This window comes from Zeus faber (assembly GCF_960531495.2).
Source record: "Zeus faber genome assembly, chromosome: 1".
NCBI classification, from domain to species: domain Eukaryota; kingdom Metazoa; phylum Chordata; class Actinopteri; order Zeiformes; family Zeidae; genus Zeus; species Zeus faber.
The window spans coordinates 53,595,321-53,613,761 of NC_137193.1; the positions used below are offsets into that span (position 1 = coordinate 53,595,321).

The window sequence follows — 18,441 nt, forward strand, 5'->3', positions numbered from 1 at the left end:
AGTCTTCCTGTATTGTAGTTAGTTGCAACAAGAACCATTTGAAATTACACAGTGACAGGTATTACTTTATTACACGTTGTGTTTACTTCTATTTTAAGTTTGCTTTATAGCCTCCCATTCCTAGGAGGTGATCGTAACAGGCTATTCCACTGTGGAAACAACTGAGATGATCTTTATACATACAACCCCAAGTTCAGAACCAAAACTGACGTTGAAGGACGTTGCCGCCCTCCCACCACAAACAACTCTACGTTATCAATTGTCATCAAATGGCTTCCTTGTATTCTCTAATTTCTACAAAGAATAGAATTATTCATAATTGAGGTCCTACTCTCAATACTCACTACAAACACGTCTGTTTTTTGTCTTTGTCATGTTGGTGAAATCCATATCAAAATTATTTAAGATGGCGGTAGCAAACGAAATGGTGCAAGTTAATGGAAAGGACATGGAATTGCAGGAAAGCTCCATCTCTGACAACACGATGGCAATGAAGCTCAGTCTCTGGGAAGACCGGATTAAACCAGCGAAACTTGCCCAATCGTACACATTAAAGACCCTCACGACCCGGGGCCAGGGCAGCACTGTGTATCTCACATGTACGAAGAACACGGAAGTTCTCCCTATGTCAGAGGTATCCGTCCCAGACACTGTGACTGACATGAACCTCCAAGAGGAGGGATTGTTGGAAGCAGTTGTTAAAATAATCTTAGCTGCCGACAAACATATATATTTGCCTGTCGTGTGGTTGGGGAAACAAGAAACCTTCGACATTAACGTCCAAATCCACCGCTGTCAAAGCTGTAGGGTAACCAACTCAGTGCTTCATAGCAGGCAAACATCTGTGGCATTCTAAAACCAAACAATGACCGAATGCTCACTGTTAAAGTAACAATGCCAATGTCTGTACTGCACAAGCACATGGACAACTACGTGCCCACGCTTTACTACGCAGCGACGTCACCATAGAGAAACATTTTCTGCAGGGGGCTACTTCCAAGCCACCTATACTGAGACCAATATGGTCACTTACATCGTCAACACTGACCTGGATGAAGCAGCAAAGCGGTTGTTCATTCCCGTTTTATAAAGTTGGCCTCATTTGTGTTCAACAACAAGTAATATGTCGGACAAGATTTAAACAAAATGAAAAATATTAACGACTAAACCCTTCGAATATGCTGTTGTCCGAGACTCACATTTAACAAAGGGTTTATTGTGGATTATACCGTATTCCAACGGAGAATCCGCCCCTAGATGGAGCCAGATGTGTTGTGTAGTAAGAACTACATCCTGCCAACTACTATGTGAACATTCTAGGTCACAGAGGATCTTACTATTCAAGCCCGCTCACCATTATCCCTTTCAAAGTTCACAGAAAGTCAGTGAATTTGACCTTATTATTTGATGTCATTTTCTCTCCGTCCAAAACAATACGGTTTATTTTGAGTATGCTTTATACGTCTAAATATGAGAGAATTGTTTTTCTATATGGGGGGTCACCCTAAGGTTTTTTAACCATCACAAATTGAGCGTACTGCATGCCACACGTAAACACGTGATTTTGTTACGGCAGTAATGGAGGAGGACGAGCAGCAGCCATGTTGTGTCCAAACAGAATGGGCCTTTATTCAGGAAGTGAAAGAAAAAAAGGATTTTAATCAACACCCCATTTAAATACAAAACCAACAAAAATAAAAATCAACATGATATTCATTTTGCATATTAAAGAACCATTCAGAAATAATTACAATTCAAACACCTCATAAACCACTTTTGTGAATCTATACACACACTCTGATTTAGAAATTTGTTACTTTAACAATAATATTACAAATATTTAGCTTTAAAAATAATTGAACTCAAAATAATATATTAGCAATTAGCATCTTAAAATTATATATACTGTTTGTCCACATAAAAATACAAAATAATACCAATGACATTTAATATGAAAAATTATTCTAAGAATTCTGCTACTCTTAAATGAAATAGAAATTTGGGATAAAACAAAATGAAATGAAATAGAAATATGCATGAAAAAGTCTCTCCTTTTGTTAGCAAAACACTATCCAAAATAACTACAATCATTTACATCAGTACAAAGATATCTGGATTTAAAAATAGTTGCAATGAAAAAAAGGGGTTTATTTTCTGACAGTAAAAAATGACACTGTGGATCAGAAATCTGCAAAATATGCAATGAAAAAAATAAATCTGCATTTAAAAAGGTTTACACTGTAATTCTCACTTTTTATACAAACATTAGAAACAGTATTGCACGTCACAACACAGATTCGAGGTTAGTCAGCCTTTCAAAATGTGTTATATTCAAGTTTCAGAGCATCCGTGAGGACAGGCAGCCAGGGCCTCGATGCGACGGGGGGAGAATCTCAAGTGTCGTCCAAGAATATAATAGAACCTTCAATGTACCCTTCCTTCAAATTAAACCTGTAACGTGTGCTAAAACAAGAACCAATTAACCCAATTGCGTACCCAAAAACTTTGGTTTTTAACTCAAATTAAGGACATGAATATTTGTATTCGAACAGAATTTTGCAGAACTTTTAAATATAAAAAGTGTCGGGCGGGGGAGGGAGGTGAGGAGGGAGGGAGGGAGGGAGGGAGGGGCATAACACATACAGTATAATAGTCCTATTTAATAGAAAAATACAATCAAACCAAATAGTTATTTGTCTACAAAAATAGTGAAATAAATATGATTTTTACAAAAAAGCAAAGACACACACGTACAGTACAAAGTAACAGTGTTCAACATAGAAAATAGTACAATAACTCTCACAGAACAGCACGAGTCAAGTGTTACAGGTGACGACGTTCTTCCTGCGTGATCCATGCCGTGGGAACTGGGGCCACGGGGACATTTACGCCTTATGACAACGAGAGTTATAATAGCATTCATTCGCTTTCGGTCGCAGCTCCCTGTGTGACTCAACCAGACTCCCAGTCTTCAAAATATACACTTCTTTTTAAAATATACCGAAAAATATCCGACCACTGCTTTACTCACACGAACATAGATAACTTAAGACCATTGTTTCACACCACATTTTTTTAAATAAGTAATCATGAAAAAATAAAAAATAAAAATGAATCATTTGTAAAATTATAAATTAGGTAAATTGGGTTGAAGAACAAACTTTCTTATGGGAGGAGGGGGGATGGGGGGGGGGGGGGTTGGAGCAAAGTAAGCCACTTCTACCGAGTCTCCGTCAAAATCGAACTCAACCGGGAAGCACGCAAGACAAAGAAATGAGGGCGATATAGAAAAAGTAGTGCATAACATTATCGCTCAATTTTTTTTTTGAGATTGCAGGGACGGCAAGGGACCAGTAAAGGTACGACAAGAAATAATAGTATCATTCAAATATGGGAATAAATAAATAGAATATTGTCCATTTAGGTGCTGAAACACGACACAAATTACAACTAAAACAAGCAACGGCACAGACCAGACACCAGGGCGTTTCGACGTAAAAAGCCTCATCACACTACGGATACACTGAAGGAACACACACTGGTACACTGCCATATGGATTCGGGGAGTTGGGCCTCCGGTAACGTCCGCCGGTCACCGAAAGATTGTCCCTATAAAGTACTTTGAATGTCAGGTTCTTAAAAGGGGCCACATCTCAAAACAAACAAACTTCCATCCGGTAAAAGGACAAAAAATGTAATAAAAATAAAAAAAGACTGAGCCGGAAGTTGTTTTCTGGCCTCATGGAGCCACAAACACACAGTGCCAGAGCCTGATTGTTTCAACTGGTTGTAAATAAACCAAAGTGAACCGTCTCCATGACAACACCGTGACGGTGGCGCGTGGGACTGAAGACAAGTCACCGGCCGGTCTTAGGTGGCTTTTAAATTTGGTTTGCTAAGGGCTGCGGTAAGGTGGAATAAACGCTCTAACGCTCGGAGAGAAGGGATGGGAAGGGCAAGGCAAAGTATCTTGATGTTTTCTTGTCTCTTCTACATAATCTGTTTGGAACTAAACTAGAACCTCATTCCACGTTGACAAGGGTCACACGGCACAAAGACGACACAAACACACACACACACACACGCGCGCACACACACACGCGCACACACACACACTGAACACCACTCTGCTTTTGAACAGGACGTTTTTTTTGTTTTTTTTCTTCTTCTTTTATGCCATACAAGCCACCGTGCCACAAAACGGTGACATCCACTAGTCTACAAGTAGAACCCAGATCTCTTTTTGTATCGTAAGTATGTAAACGTATCAAACGACGGATAAACATTGATGCATGCACACTTAAATAAGCTGCTTTTTCACTTATTAAGCTTTGTCTTCTTTTTTTTTTTGTTTTGTTTTCTCTCTTAGGCATCTGTTATTGTTAGTCATGCTACTCACCATAGAATCGTATAGTTTCAGTGGTGGGAAAGTGACTTCCTCAACATCTATCCTGGCATGCAAGTGGTGTAGCTAAGCCTATTAACATATCATGCACATATCTTTCACATTCTATTTTTCCATGGCATTTGGGGCCACAAGTGGTTGAGTGCAGACTGCATTTAATTTTTGATGACTCTGATTTGAAAATGGCATTAAATATAATACCTATATATCCTTTTCATATACACACACACATATACATATATATATATATATATATATATATATATATATATATATATATAGCAGCAAAGCTTCTAATATAGCTTGTAATTATAAACGTTATTGTTAAATACAGTTAATACAAACCAGATTTTGTATTTTGAGGTAATTTCCTATGGGTCAGTATGAGCGCAGAAATAACCCTATGCTCTTTTTCAACAAACTCTAGAATAAAAAAGAAAGAGCAAATAGCAACGTTAGAAAATAAGAGTTTGCTTAGTGGCAGAAATGTCTCAATTTGCTCACTATCACTTTGCTACCTTTGGTTCATGGCCTGGGGCAGGTGTCGAATCAAGATTTTCCCAGAAACAAACGTGCACTACACGCACTGTGGGGTGGCTAGCAGCAGACAGAAAGACAGACGAGCTGCCCCCATGCAAATAACATTCTCATTTCTGCTTCGAATCTCACATACAAAAATAATGATAATTAAAAAAAAATACAAAAATCAACCTCTTTTTTAAATCTCCTCTTAGAAAACATGAAAGTACCACAAAAAGAGTTGTAGAGTTGTCAGAGCCTGAGATGTGAGGGGGGGGTTGGTGAAAAACTGAGGCTTGTAGTGTTTGGTTGCTACAAAAGATAAATCGATATATGTATATGTGTATATACTGTATAGTGTTATGCACTAGATTATACTGATAGCTTAGGGTGAGAGGCAGAGTGATGCTCTTTTTTTCCTTGTTAGCCAGTATATCATTTTGTTTCCCTCTGACTGTGCCGCTCTGGTTTGGGTTGCATCTCTAGTTCCAGCGGAAGTGGATCTGCCGCGGGCGGTCGGCGCCCTCCTTCACCAGCGGCTTGTGGAACTCTCGGCCGGCGCGGGAGTGGATGTTGGCCCAGCAGAACTCACAGTAGTACTGCAGGCAGGTGACGTTCGCGCAGAAGAAGGGAGCGAACTTCCCCCCGCAGCGCGCCCCCTGGCACTCATCACACAGCTGGTCGTCCAGGACGTAGGGCTTCACCTCCACCTGCGCACGCACACAAAAACACACGCGCGCACACACACACACCCACACGCACACGCACACAGAGACAGACAGACACAGACACAGACACAGACACAGACACAGACACACACACACACACGTGGCCATACGGAATGAGAACGGATGAAATTACTCGGAGAGTGACGGGTATAAGGAAGAGGTTATATATGGACTTCAGCATTTTATATTACTTGGATTTAAATAAAGTCTGATTCAAAAAATGTGACAAAGAAGGATGTGAAAATATGAAAAAGAAAGAAAGAAAGCAGTCTGGGAAAGAAGCTAATTCAATCAGCACTAATGAGCTCTCTCCTCGCCAAGGCAAACAGTTACCGTCTAGTGATGATGCTGATGGTGCAATGCAGACACGGAGCTCTGGAAAACCTGCTGTCGAGAACTAACTGGAACTGAAGCCTTTGTTTAAAAAAAAAAAAAAAAAGAAAAAGGAAAACCTAACGAGAGAGGAGAGGGAGCGTATGTACCCGCTTGTCAATGTCTCCGTGCTGCAGCTGGACGAATCTGGCGCTGATGGCGGCGATGTAGCTCTGCTGATTGGAGAAGGCCACTCTTCCAGCCCCCTTGGGATACTTCAGCTCCGGGTCGGTGTCGATTCCCGCGTAGCACACTCCGCCGTAGAGACGGTCCATGATCATGGCCAGCTCGACTGGACGGAGAGAGAGAGGGAGAGGATCGGGGTGGAGAGGAAAGGAAAAAAGGGATGAGAGGAAAAGATTCGACAAGGAAAGGAGCAGGGGAGGAGAGCGGGAAGCCACACAGCGGGAGGTGCGATGGGGGAGGAGGGGGGACAGAACGGGGCGAGGCCGTCAGACTAATTGCTGTTGATCACAGATGTCCGAGGCCCAACTCTGATCAAAGATACAGCCCATCATCGGCTCCAATATTTAACTGTAGAGCAACCAGGGAATAATAATGAAGTCTACTTGCTAAACAAAGATATTTAACAGAAGCTGGAAAAAAAAAAGACGCGATGCACGTACTTGCTCTCAGTGGGCGAGGCACTCCCCCCACAAAGATGGTTTTGCGTGGATCGAGGGGCTGGGAGCCGTCCATCACAAAATCACTGTCGCTCAGGTTCCACGGGCGAATCTGGACCTGGAAAAAAAGCACGTGTGCAACATTTAATCACCACCGTTTAACTCCACGGAGTTCTCGGCGCAAAAAAGCCGACGGCGACACCAAACTCACGGGCTTGTCCTTGATGGTGGGGCTGGAGACGCAGAGGTAGAGCTTCCCGTCCTCCTCCATGCACGCCTCGATCAGAGCCTGCACCGAGCTCTCCTCCTGGAACAGCAGGAAGGCGTAGCCTAGCAGGGCCACAGGGACAGGGGACAGCATATCAAACCACCCTCCAACAAAGTAGATCAACTTAAAATAAAAGGCCAAGTGGATGGAAGGAATTTTGTCCGAAAGACTTCCAATCACTCAGCTGACGGCGGTGATTCTCCCAAGTTATGGGCCAACCACCGTCAAACTCATTAAACTCGACCATTAAACTCAACCAAAGAGGACATTGCCGCACAAAAGTGCCTTAAGGATGACATTGCGGTCACTGTCATCCTCTCCCTTCCCTTCCTGTTCCAAATCTGAAATGTTTCACCAGTAAACTCTGGAAATGTGACTTGAAACAGAAGCTTACATTAATTCAGCCATTTTGCAAAGTATCTGGATACATTCATGTATTCATGTATGTATATATGTGACCCATTCTGCTATTCCCAAACACTGCTTGAATGATGTGGCGACGACATCATTTTCTCTTTGAATAAAAGTATTATAGGTAAGAAAGCATTAATAGGTAAAATAAATCAATGAATTGCACTAAATGGCATGGTTCTTTGTGTACTGTGTCATAGTAGTATTTTGTCTAGTTTAGAATTTTTTTTTTTTACTATTATTTTAAAATCTTGCTTCAGACCTGCTTAAATGCATACATGTGTTTAAAATGATATATAATGTACAGTATACAGTATGTACATTGTTATGGAGGCCCCCTACCTTTAGGTGGAAAGTAGGATTTGCTCTCCGCTTTGTGAGGCCAGTCCACCACCAGGTGACCAAAGCGGCGAAAGCTGGAGGTGATCTCATCTGAGAGAAGGAGAGAAGGAGAGACAAAATGGAGAAAAGGGGGTGAGACCGTGTGATATCAATCAAAATAATATCAATAAAAAGGGGACCCAAGTGGCTAAAAATACCTTCATCTATGTCTGGGGGCAAGCCGCCCACAAACACCTTGCGGGAGAAGCGCTCGATGCGCTCCCCGTTCTGGTGGGGAAAGCAGTTTGGGGAACCAAGGACCCCCGGGACCCCCTGGTTGCCATGGCCGTCCTCGAGGAGATTGTCGTCAATGGGGAAGAGAGAGGAGCGTCCTGGCAGGGTGAGGAAAATGGAGGTCAGAAGTATACAAGTTTCGGTGACACACACACACACACACACAGACACACACACACGCACACGCACACATGCGCGCGCACACACACACATGCGCGCACGCACACACACGTACACACACACACACACACACACACACACACACACACACGTCATATTATATCACACGTCTCTCCTTTGTGGGTGAGTGGTGTTAAAACCGTAGCGGCAAATGATAAAAAACGATGTGTCCATTTTCATTGGAGAATAACGCTTAGCAGTCGGAGAGACAATGCACAAGCTTAAAGAGATAGAGGGAGGATTATGTTTCAATCTAGTATTTATAGGTCCCAGTCCCGGACACGCAATCATGAATGCTTGTCTCTGAATAGAGGAGCAGATAAAGCAGGTGTGGAAAGGAAGGCGGCGTGGGGGCCGAGCTATTAACCAAATAGCGGAGCAGATGTCCCTTTCCAGGTACGTAGGCCTAGGGCCATACCATGCGAGTCTGGACAGAAACATGAAAGCTTCCTATTTATTTTTTATTATGATAATTGTTCACAAAAGGTTATTATCAATATATTTGAACATTTTCGATGACATTTTCTCTTCCTGAAAATAAAAAATGTAATTGATACATAGTTTGTTTGAATCCAGACCTAAAGCCGCCGTCGGGTCGGCGGCACATAAAGCATTCCACAGTGAAAGAAGCCACAAAAACACAAGACATGTCACAGAAACAGTATTTACCTCTACGTCTCCCATAACTCCTGGCTGCGTGTAAACAGAGCACAGACAAGTTTCAGTTGTGAAGATTTCAGAAGGTAAACTAAACTCAACTAAAAATAGGTTTAACCTTGTACAGAGAGGCCACGTTGCCCCGTGCCATTTAGCGGTGGTGTCTTTAAAAAGGTTGGCGATCACAAAAAGACTAAAATGACAACAGGCTCAAGTATTTTCTTGTGAAACATCTATGTCCTACATTTGCGTCCTAGATTATTTTAAGACTAATTTGTGTCACCAGTATTAATAAACACCTCTCTGTGTTCCCTTTGGGGGGGTAATGTATTTTTTTCTGAAAAGCCTATAGGCCCAGATGACAAATTTACTGACAGTCCCTTATCTGTTTAAAGAGAAGAATTATATAAATAAGCGAGTCATGGCACATTCCAGCTATTCATGTGACTTTTAAACAATGGGGACAATGACAAAATGTATCGAATTTGCTCCAACATTCACGTTCTGAGTGTTCTGCAGTATGACGACACCTATTGGAACGCTGCAGATAAAATGTGTAAAATAACTAGGAAGCATTGATAGCACTTATATTTTCGTCCGATACAGTAGATTTGTCCGAGTGTATTATCTGTATGAGTCTTGAAGGGGGAGGAGACATGGAGGGAACAGCAGAGGGAGATAATTACCATTGAGCATGAGCAGGCCGTCGGCCCCGGGGTGAGGGCATCCCACACGGCCTGACGTTAGAAACACACACGCAGGCGCGCGTGCACACACACACACACACACACAAACACACACACACACACACAGGCACAAATAAGGATGAGACACAGAACAGATGGGGAGGACAGGGCAAGGCTGTTGCAAGGCCACGTGGCACTCTTTCTCTCTCTCACACACACACACACACACACACACACACACACACACACACACACACACACACACACACACACACACACACACACACACACACACACACACACACACACACCTCGCGACCACGCCCCAGCACTACATTCACAACAAGGAAGATCTAAACTCCCCCCCTCTGAACAAACAAACAAACATCAATGTGAAGAATAGCTACAGAGTCATCAAACAACACATGAATCCCGGGAGAAATCGAAACTGTCGCAAAGAATCTCCGGTCATTTTATTTTAACTAAACTTGTTTCATCTGGGGGAGAACCTAATTATTCATCAGCTCAGTATATTTTAAACATGAGCCAAATCCGATGTATAATTTAATTCACATTATTGAGGAAAAAGCAGAAATGTCAGCTCCACAACATTTCTGGCGCATGTTGAAGTTGCATATCCGTCAGTTACTAAAACCAGAACTTGTTTGATCCTCGTCAAATCTTCTAATACATTTAACATTGTCGAGTTCAGCTTACACGCGTTTATGAGGCCCTGTTGGCCTTGCCGCTAGCCTTTGCACACTGTCAGATTAACCATGGATAGGCTATAAATGGCAAAATCCACCCTTCCCAGCCCTCCTTTTCTTTCCTCTGCTCTCCTGGCTGTCACACACAGTGTGTGAAAGTGTGATCACATCTAAAATTAGTCCAGCTCCCGCTCCCTCTCTGCCGTGCACACTGGCCCATGTCCTCTCCATCTGCTCCTGATGGAATGACAAAAAGCTCAACCTAGATATGGGAATGGGCCGACACCCAGTCCCAGATGCAGTGACAGCCTCGATGCTCAATCAAGATGGCGACGATAATGCATAACGGAGCTCGTACGCATTAAGATAAACAAGTCAGACCTTCACGGCGGTACAAATTTAAGCAATGTGTTTTGATAGAAGAGGTTCAATTTGGTTCTTCTCAGTTATTCCTCATACTCTAAATCAAATGCAGTTTGTGGTTGTAGGTTAAAGGGGGCCTCTGGTCCTGCGAGCTCTCGTGGAGCATGGTGAGGCCAGTGGAAGTCATTTGACACTGCTACTCTGATATCCAGCAGCTGAGGCCGGGAGGTGCGGGCGGGCGCTGTCAATGTCACCCTACACTCCCTGTTTGGTCCTGGCTGCCTGAGAGTGAAAGAGCCCATCGGAAACCCAATACCATCTCTGTGTTGTTAATTCGATGAGCGTGTGTGTTTTAAAAAATCTTCGGATTTGCGTGAGCTATATCCCTTATCCGTAAATGAAATCAATAAACTAGAATGGAATATGTCATAAAATAAACACTACTGTGTTAATATAAAAACTAAAACATTTTTTTTTAAAAAGACTAATTTAGGAACACCCCCCACCCGACTTCTCTCCCTCTCCCTCAGCCTGCTCCGTGTGCTGACCAGGCTAAGTAGCCACGGGATCAGAGCTGAAAGGTCATATCAAGGCGTAGCCAGTGGCACAAGTAATAAGCTCTCAGCGGGGAGAAAACAAGCCAGTCCGGTAGAATAACAACATGGATGTGGGGAACGCTATATACAGACAGTGTACTGGGGTTTCTCTACATGGCTCTACGTGACTCAGTGAAGTCTTAACCCCCCCACCACCACCCCCTTCTGACAGGGCGACGGCGAAAGAATCGTACCTTTCATTGGATCCTGCTCCGCTCGAATGATGTCGATCAGGGAACTTTCCAGGGAGTGCATGTTCAGACTGTCATGCATCCTGGTGCGGTCCTGAGGGGGGTTTGAGGAGGAGAATGAGGTCCAACCAACACACCTCATATCAACATCACATAGGAAGTGACACGTAGGCATCATTCCTTGACCTTTCTTTTTTTGGTCACACAATGAAAGTGTAGTATGTGTTAAGCTAAAGCTTTCTAGGTGAAGCGTGCGTAGTACGCGCTGGGATTAACATTCTTTCCGTATTTATTTCCTTTACGGGTACAAGAGTTATGTTTGTAAAGAGCCTGTACAACGGCTTCCCCAGGATCTCTGGATCCGTTCCCAGACTCAAAGAATGGAAACTAAAGCAGGAATTCCATTTAGGCTGAGAGCCTGGATGGTGCTTCTGATCCCATTAGGAGAGCAGTAAGGCAGATAAATGCAGATACATAGAATCGTAACTGCCTTAGATTCCATAGATTGTTTCCATTGAAAAGGGCCCTAAACTATTATTTTATTTGGAGTAGTTCTAGACTTAAGAGAGATAATAATTATTGAAAATCATTTGCTGAGGAATGATTGTAATCCAGCCAATGTCTACGCTTAAATTGATGAAGTTCAATTGATTGGTATTTGGTCTTCTATGAAGGAGGCAAGATGGAAGTATCCTGAGGTAATGATGATGATGATGATGATGACGATGATGATGACAAAATGTAAACTGATTGCAATATGTTATTATTTTTATTAAATGCATTTTGCTCGTATAATTATCATTATTATTGTTGTTATTATCATTATCATTTCAATGGCCTTCTGTTAAAGTAAGGCACTTTGAGCTGCGTGTTGTGTATGAAAGAAAGGTGCTATACAAATAAGGGTGACTATCATTATTATTATTTTAAGTCTTTAGTTTAAGTCTAAGTCTTTGAGGAAGGCAAAAGCTCGGTACTTCTGTGATTATCCATCGTTTGCCAATTGTTGTTTTTCTAGTTTGGTGTGGAACGGTAAAATTTGGAAAATGAAAAGGACAGTATGTGCGAAATCAATGAGAACTCAATGAGCCACACCAGCCCATGAGCTACTAGCTTGACATTTACTTCATACTTTATTATGTTTTCTTGCAAGGCTACATTGAAGTATGTTGGACACAACAAACCCAGGTTGCCTCTATTGTGCTGCATTCATGTATTGTGATGTATACAGTATTTGTGATTGCAGACCACACTGTTCAGCATGTCTTTGAGCCACTAGCAACAGTTGCTGCCAAAATAATATTGTCCCAGAAAATAAAGTCTGAGTGGATAATACCAGATAACTAGAGTCAGGCTATGGTTTGTCTCTGACAGTTTATGAGGGGGCATGAAAGATAAAGCTTTTAATAGAAACAACGTCAGTTCAAGATTTCCCGAGACGGAGGCGGCATCAGGTGTACCGTGTCTGCCCCTTCATAGACTTAGTGCTTTATCTCTTTAGGTGCTGTTGGAAACATGACACAGCAACAATTTGTCACTGACTCTGAAACATTAAACAGAGAGGAAGGAAGGAAAGAAATGGAATCTTAAGAATTCTGGATCCAGCTCTGTTTATGGAAATGAACAGTCCGCCGAGCTGGGCCTGCTTCCTGGAAAAGGAAGAATCCTTCTCTTTGCATGTGTCACTGATATTTTTGGCTAATGCCACTTAATACATAATTTGGTAATATTGATGGTTCCATTCAGAATTTAAAATAACAGCCGTTAAAATTCAGAATTACATACAATAAATTCATGTTTAGCCGACTGAATTTTTCAAACAATCAATTTAACCGAAGCCGTGCATGGTGATTATTGGGGAGAATTAAATGCATTTTGAAAGATATGAAAATATTTGTTCGGTGGTGGAAACACAAAATTATAGCATTCTACATTTCCCACTATTAAATACTGTGAAATATTTCATTCACTTCATTGCAATAGCCTGTTTATGAATACGGTATTAAATCAAAAAGAGAGAATAAAGTGGTTGTAGGCTTGGATACGACAAAAGAAGCTATGTTAAAATATCATATAATATCATAAAAGGTTATAAAAGAGGTTCAATAAAATGTGGTTATATTCCTTGTAAGTGAAGAAAAAATATCTTGGGGATTCTTGAATGAAACAGAGATGACATTCTTCTTTCGTGGTTAAATTTCTTTGGGATTGCATGTGACCTTTCTCCTGAGCCTGTCGACCTCCACTCTGTTCCCCAGAAAGACCTTAACTTTGCACAAAATAAGAGATTAGATTGGTTGCCAGATGCTTTAGCTGGGGAAAACTCAGTGATCTTGTGTCGAACCGTCCCTCCCCATGAAGGTGATGTTGAACTTCAGCACGGGGACACTTTGGATTCGACACGGCAGCTTGAAAAACGCTTGGACCGCTCCTGTTTTATTGAAATGCTAATCTTTGGAGCCATCCCAGGAATTTATATTGATTTTCTGTATGTGCTTCAAATGAGACCGTTGTTCGCAGTGAGTCTGAGATAACCGTCAAAATAATATTCCCTTGGCGGAGAAACATCGACAAAAACCCCCGAACCCTTTTTTATCCAGCATTGTATGAACACATCCAAGTGTTATGGAATGACTGTGTTTTTACAGAATGTTTGTTATTACAAAACAGTAAGAGTTATTACAATCCTCAGAGAAAGCTTTTGTCTCTCCCAATCTCTCTCATCTGTCTGTCTGTCTGTCAGTTTCTCTCCCTTTTCCCTCATCCTCCTCAGCTTGGTCAGGATGCACTCTCATACTCTATCTCCTCTGTGATCCAATATCTAATTCAGGAAATGATTCCATAATCCGCTGCTGCCAGTTCGTTCCTAACAACCGCACAAATACTAGTTTGGCGTGGCAACCCATGTACATGACTGTGTAAATCCACAGTCACCAGCAATTAAAACCAACCCTCCTCCCAGGCCGACACAATATGAAAAATAAAAACACACACTCTACCTGCAATGGGAGCAAAGTATTGCTGTTACTATCGGTTCGAAACATGTTTTCCTCAATCCAGGACTTGGGGCCGAGGGACCCGCCGGAGCGTGGGAACTTGGGAGGGGCGATGACGTTGCTGGAGAAAGGCTTCTTCATGGGCGAGGCGTGACTTACGGAGCCAGACATGCCCATGCCTCCCGCCCTGCGCTGGTCCCGGCTCCAGGACATCCCCCCTGAGCCCCAGCCGCTCCCCTGGTGACTGCCCCAGGGAGACGGCTTCACCATGGGCTGCACACAAATCGGAGGAAAGTCGGGGTTAAAAAAGCAGTCATAAGTACTTTTTAGTCTATTTAGGAGATTTTTTGTTATTCTCTCCTGTCGAATCACCCTGTTGTCCACCCCCCACTCACAGCCATTGCTTCCACTGATCTGCTCCTGTAACAGGGTGGGTGAGTTGGGTAAGAAGATTTAGGGCTTTAAGACTAATACTAAGTATCCCATGCGCTGTTGCACATTATACACTCTCTCTGACTGGGCTTTGCATCTACTATGAAGCGTACCACACATCTAGTCCTATCGCTTCCATATCATAGATGGGTGTTCGACACAAACATGAATGCTGACAAGCTATATTCTGATAATTTGTATTGATTTTAAAGAGTTAGAGCGTATCTTTGGCTTTATTTAAAGGTTGATGACTGGGCTGCTTATTTTGCATTCCAGCTCAGTAACACATTATACACACACACACACACACACACACACACACACACACACACACACACACACACACACACACACACACACACACACACACACACACACACACACACACACACACACACACACACACACACACAGGGCCACGTATTGCTATAATATGGATATTGTGATATGAGACTAGATATCCTCTGGGATTTTCGTAATATCACAATATAGTTAAATGTTGTCATTAAGGCTGCATTACAGTAAAGTAATGCAATTTTCTGAGCTTCACAGAATGGTTTCAATCCATGCCTCGCCATCCCCTCTCCATTTTATATAATATCCATGTTACTAATGATTGTTTGTCATATTTCTTGTGTGTGTAGATATATGATGAAAGCACCAATAGTCGTCAAGGAAATAACATCAAATTATCAATACTGATTCAAAAATATTGGGATATTTGATTTTGTATCGCCCAGAGAGACAGACACATACACACAGACACACACACGGACACACGGACACACACACACACACACACACACACACACACACACACACACACAGCAAAACACACACACACACACACACACACACCCACAGGGGTTTTATCACATGAGCCTGAAGAGTCCTGGGAGCCTCATGGGTGTTTGTGTGTATTTATGGTCCTGCTGGTCTTATCTTGTGCCCCACTGCTGTCACAGCTTGGGCACAGCGAGCCGATGACCCAAGTTGCACCCCCGTCCACATCCACCTCTGCCTTCTGATCACCCCACATCACACAGCCATTAACGAGACACAAGATGTCAGCCAGATAGGCCCCCACGAAGGACACCAGGCCTTTGTATTCCCACTGAGTGAAGCACAAGACAGGGATGGTCCGGTGCCATGTGACCACCTCCCAGTGCCAGCCTCAGGCGGAGAACAAGAGTCAGATTCAGTGATGCTGCCTTGTTCCTTTCGTCTCACCCCGCCTTTCCTTCACCCCGAGAACAGTGACTTCAGCCCTCCAAGAACATGACAAATGAATTATAAAACAATTATTTCGACTCAGAGGGCTGTGGTGTGCGCGCGCAAGCACGCACACACACACACACACACACACACACACACACACACACACACACACACACACACACACACACACACACACACACACACACACACACACACACACACACACACTTGTATCTGCAGTGTCACAAGATTCAGCCCAACCATAGGATATGCTCTTGGTAGGCCTCAAATAAAGGAAAACTAGGCCTTAAAGAACGGATCTATTGTGGCTGTAGGCCCAGTCTCTGCACGGTAAGCAGTTTAGGCCTTATGCATCATTTTGATAGAAGATGGCCCCCAAACTACCCCTCACATTTTTAACACAATTACTAGACAGCGATGGCTGAATCGAACAGTAACTCACCTGGTGGTGGTTGTAGTTGTTCCTCTGCTGGAGGAAGGCGCCCTGCTGGGGATGCATCTGGGGACTGACCGGGGATCTGCGACTTTGCGGCTGCTGAGGGACGTTGATCTGGGGCGAGAAGGGGCCAGTGAAGCCCTGCACGTTGATTCCTGCGGCGCACGGATTCGCTGACACCGGCGAAAAGCTCTGGAAAAAGGCCGGGTTGATGGAGGAGGGGATGCCCGGGTAGAAGCTGTTGTCAGACTCGTTACTGGGCATCTGATTAATCGCGTTGGCGTGTATGGGATTCATTGAGTTGGGTAAGGGAGGTGGCGAGGAGCTCGTCTGAACCGACCACGGGGTTCCGAACCCGGGCAAGGGGGGCGAGGAGCAGCCTCCGCTCGCGCTTTGCAGATCTTGGGCTTGGAGGTTCGGGAAAGCGGCGGCCAGACCCCCGGACAACATGCCGGTGCCGCTGCCATTACCGTTGTTGATGTGGTGGGTGATGGGGGAGTCCATCTGGAGCTGCTGTTTAGGGTTCACGGAAACGGGCGATGACGTCGCAGCATCGGCCGGAGCCTCTTCTTCCCGTTCGGGTCCGGGCTGGGCGAAGGGCTTCCTCTGCGGCAGGTGACCGGGTTTTCCTTGGGGAGGGGGCGAGTCCCCCGAGCTAAAGTCAGCCTGCTGACCGAACTGCTGATGGATGCTCCGGCTGGGCTGAAGGTCACAGGCGGACTGCGTCGGACGCAGATAATCGCGATCGAAATCGGACGAATCGGGACGTTGGTTCTTTTGGTTGTTCTGGTTGTTGCGGTCGAGGCAGCTGTAGTCCAGCTGGTAGTCCGTCTGGTTCGGGCGTTTTCCGGACCTGCTGCGGCTCTTCTCCTCTGACACGGGGGTTATCTGCTCGGTGCTCAGCCCCACAAGCTCATCCTGCATGGTTTGCTGATGCAGCAGCAGTGCGGACCGGGTGCCAGTGGAGGACGAGCCGGGCAGCCGGGCCAGGAGCAGCGGAGCGGAGCTGGCGAAGCTTCTGGCGGCTCGGTCCTCGAACGCGGTGCTTATGTGAGCTGCTAGCAAGCCGCCACCGTAATCACCCATTTAACGGCGGTCCGGGCTTAGGGAACGGGCCGCGTGAGGAGAGGAGGGGTCTGGCCGGAGTCGACAATTAAAACAAGCGCTTATTTTTGTTTTGCCTGGGTTGTGCGTTTATATATGTGTCGGTGTGTTGGCGGCTGCCCCCTCCTCTCTCTGCCGGCCGCTCCGCTGCGGCACAGGATTAAAGGTCCTCCGGCGGAGCCCACGTCACTAACGCGTCACGCCTCGCGCCGCCCTTGGTGATTGCCACGCGCGTCAACTGGCGAGGGGAGATTCGTCCCTCTTCTCTGGGATTCGGTTCTCCCGTTCGGTTTTCCCGGCTCCGCGTTCGTTTCGATCCGGCCGGTAAAACACGGGAGGGCGCGCGAGGCGGGGGCGCCGGTGGACGGTGGACGAGGGCCAGAAGAGCCGGTCGCCTCTGAACAAGAACCGTTTGGCTGTGAGGAAAGCAGTGTAGCCGAATTCTCCAGGAAATATCCATCCCCCCCCCCTCCCACAAAGGGATGTAATGTGTGAATCAAAGAAATGGATTTTGGTGGAATGCAAGTGTAAATCGGTCACATTTAATATGAATCATGCCAAATATCCCCTTCGGCGTGGACTCTAATGTGGTCCCCGTTCGTCATTTTCAGCCCGTGAAGACACACCCGCTCTAGTGACTCCCGGCTGCCGAGTCATTTCAACGACTGGTTCGCTGCTAACGAATCGTTCGCGAGTCTTGCATCACTAGCGTCAACCCGGAGCTGCAAAGGAGCCGCATTGTTTACGTCATTTGTTCATTATTCATAAAGTGCAGCAGGCCTCACGTCCATCGTGTGGCGAACATAAATAAATGTCGGACCATATACTTTCATTGTCCTGCGTGGTTTTGCATTTCCAGATCTCTTGTCACATCTACAAAGAAGGACATGTTAAACACGGACGTCCATAGTGT

At 44.4% G+C, this 18,441-nt stretch overlaps 1 protein-coding gene across 1 annotated transcript; it reads right to left on the reverse strand.

Moving 5' to 3' along the window:
- Positions 1-1,599: 1,599 nt before the first annotated feature.
- On the reverse strand, positions 1,600-17,639 carry cpeb2 (cytoplasmic polyadenylation element binding protein 2). Its single transcript, XM_080007972.1, has 11 exons — positions 16,431-17,639; positions 14,321-14,590; positions 11,325-11,415; positions 9,465-9,515; positions 8,791-8,814; positions 7,866-8,039; positions 7,669-7,758; positions 6,859-6,977; positions 6,651-6,765; positions 6,135-6,316; positions 1,600-5,634 (listed from the first exon to the last, which is right to left on the reverse strand). Exons 1-11 carry the CDS (start codon positions 17,508-17,510, stop codon positions 5,407-5,409), a joined length of 2,424 nt encoding a protein of 807 aa, XP_079864098.1. The 5' UTR covers positions 17,511-17,639; the 3' UTR covers positions 1,600-5,406.
- Between the last annotated feature and the right edge of the window lie 802 nt (positions 17,640-18,441).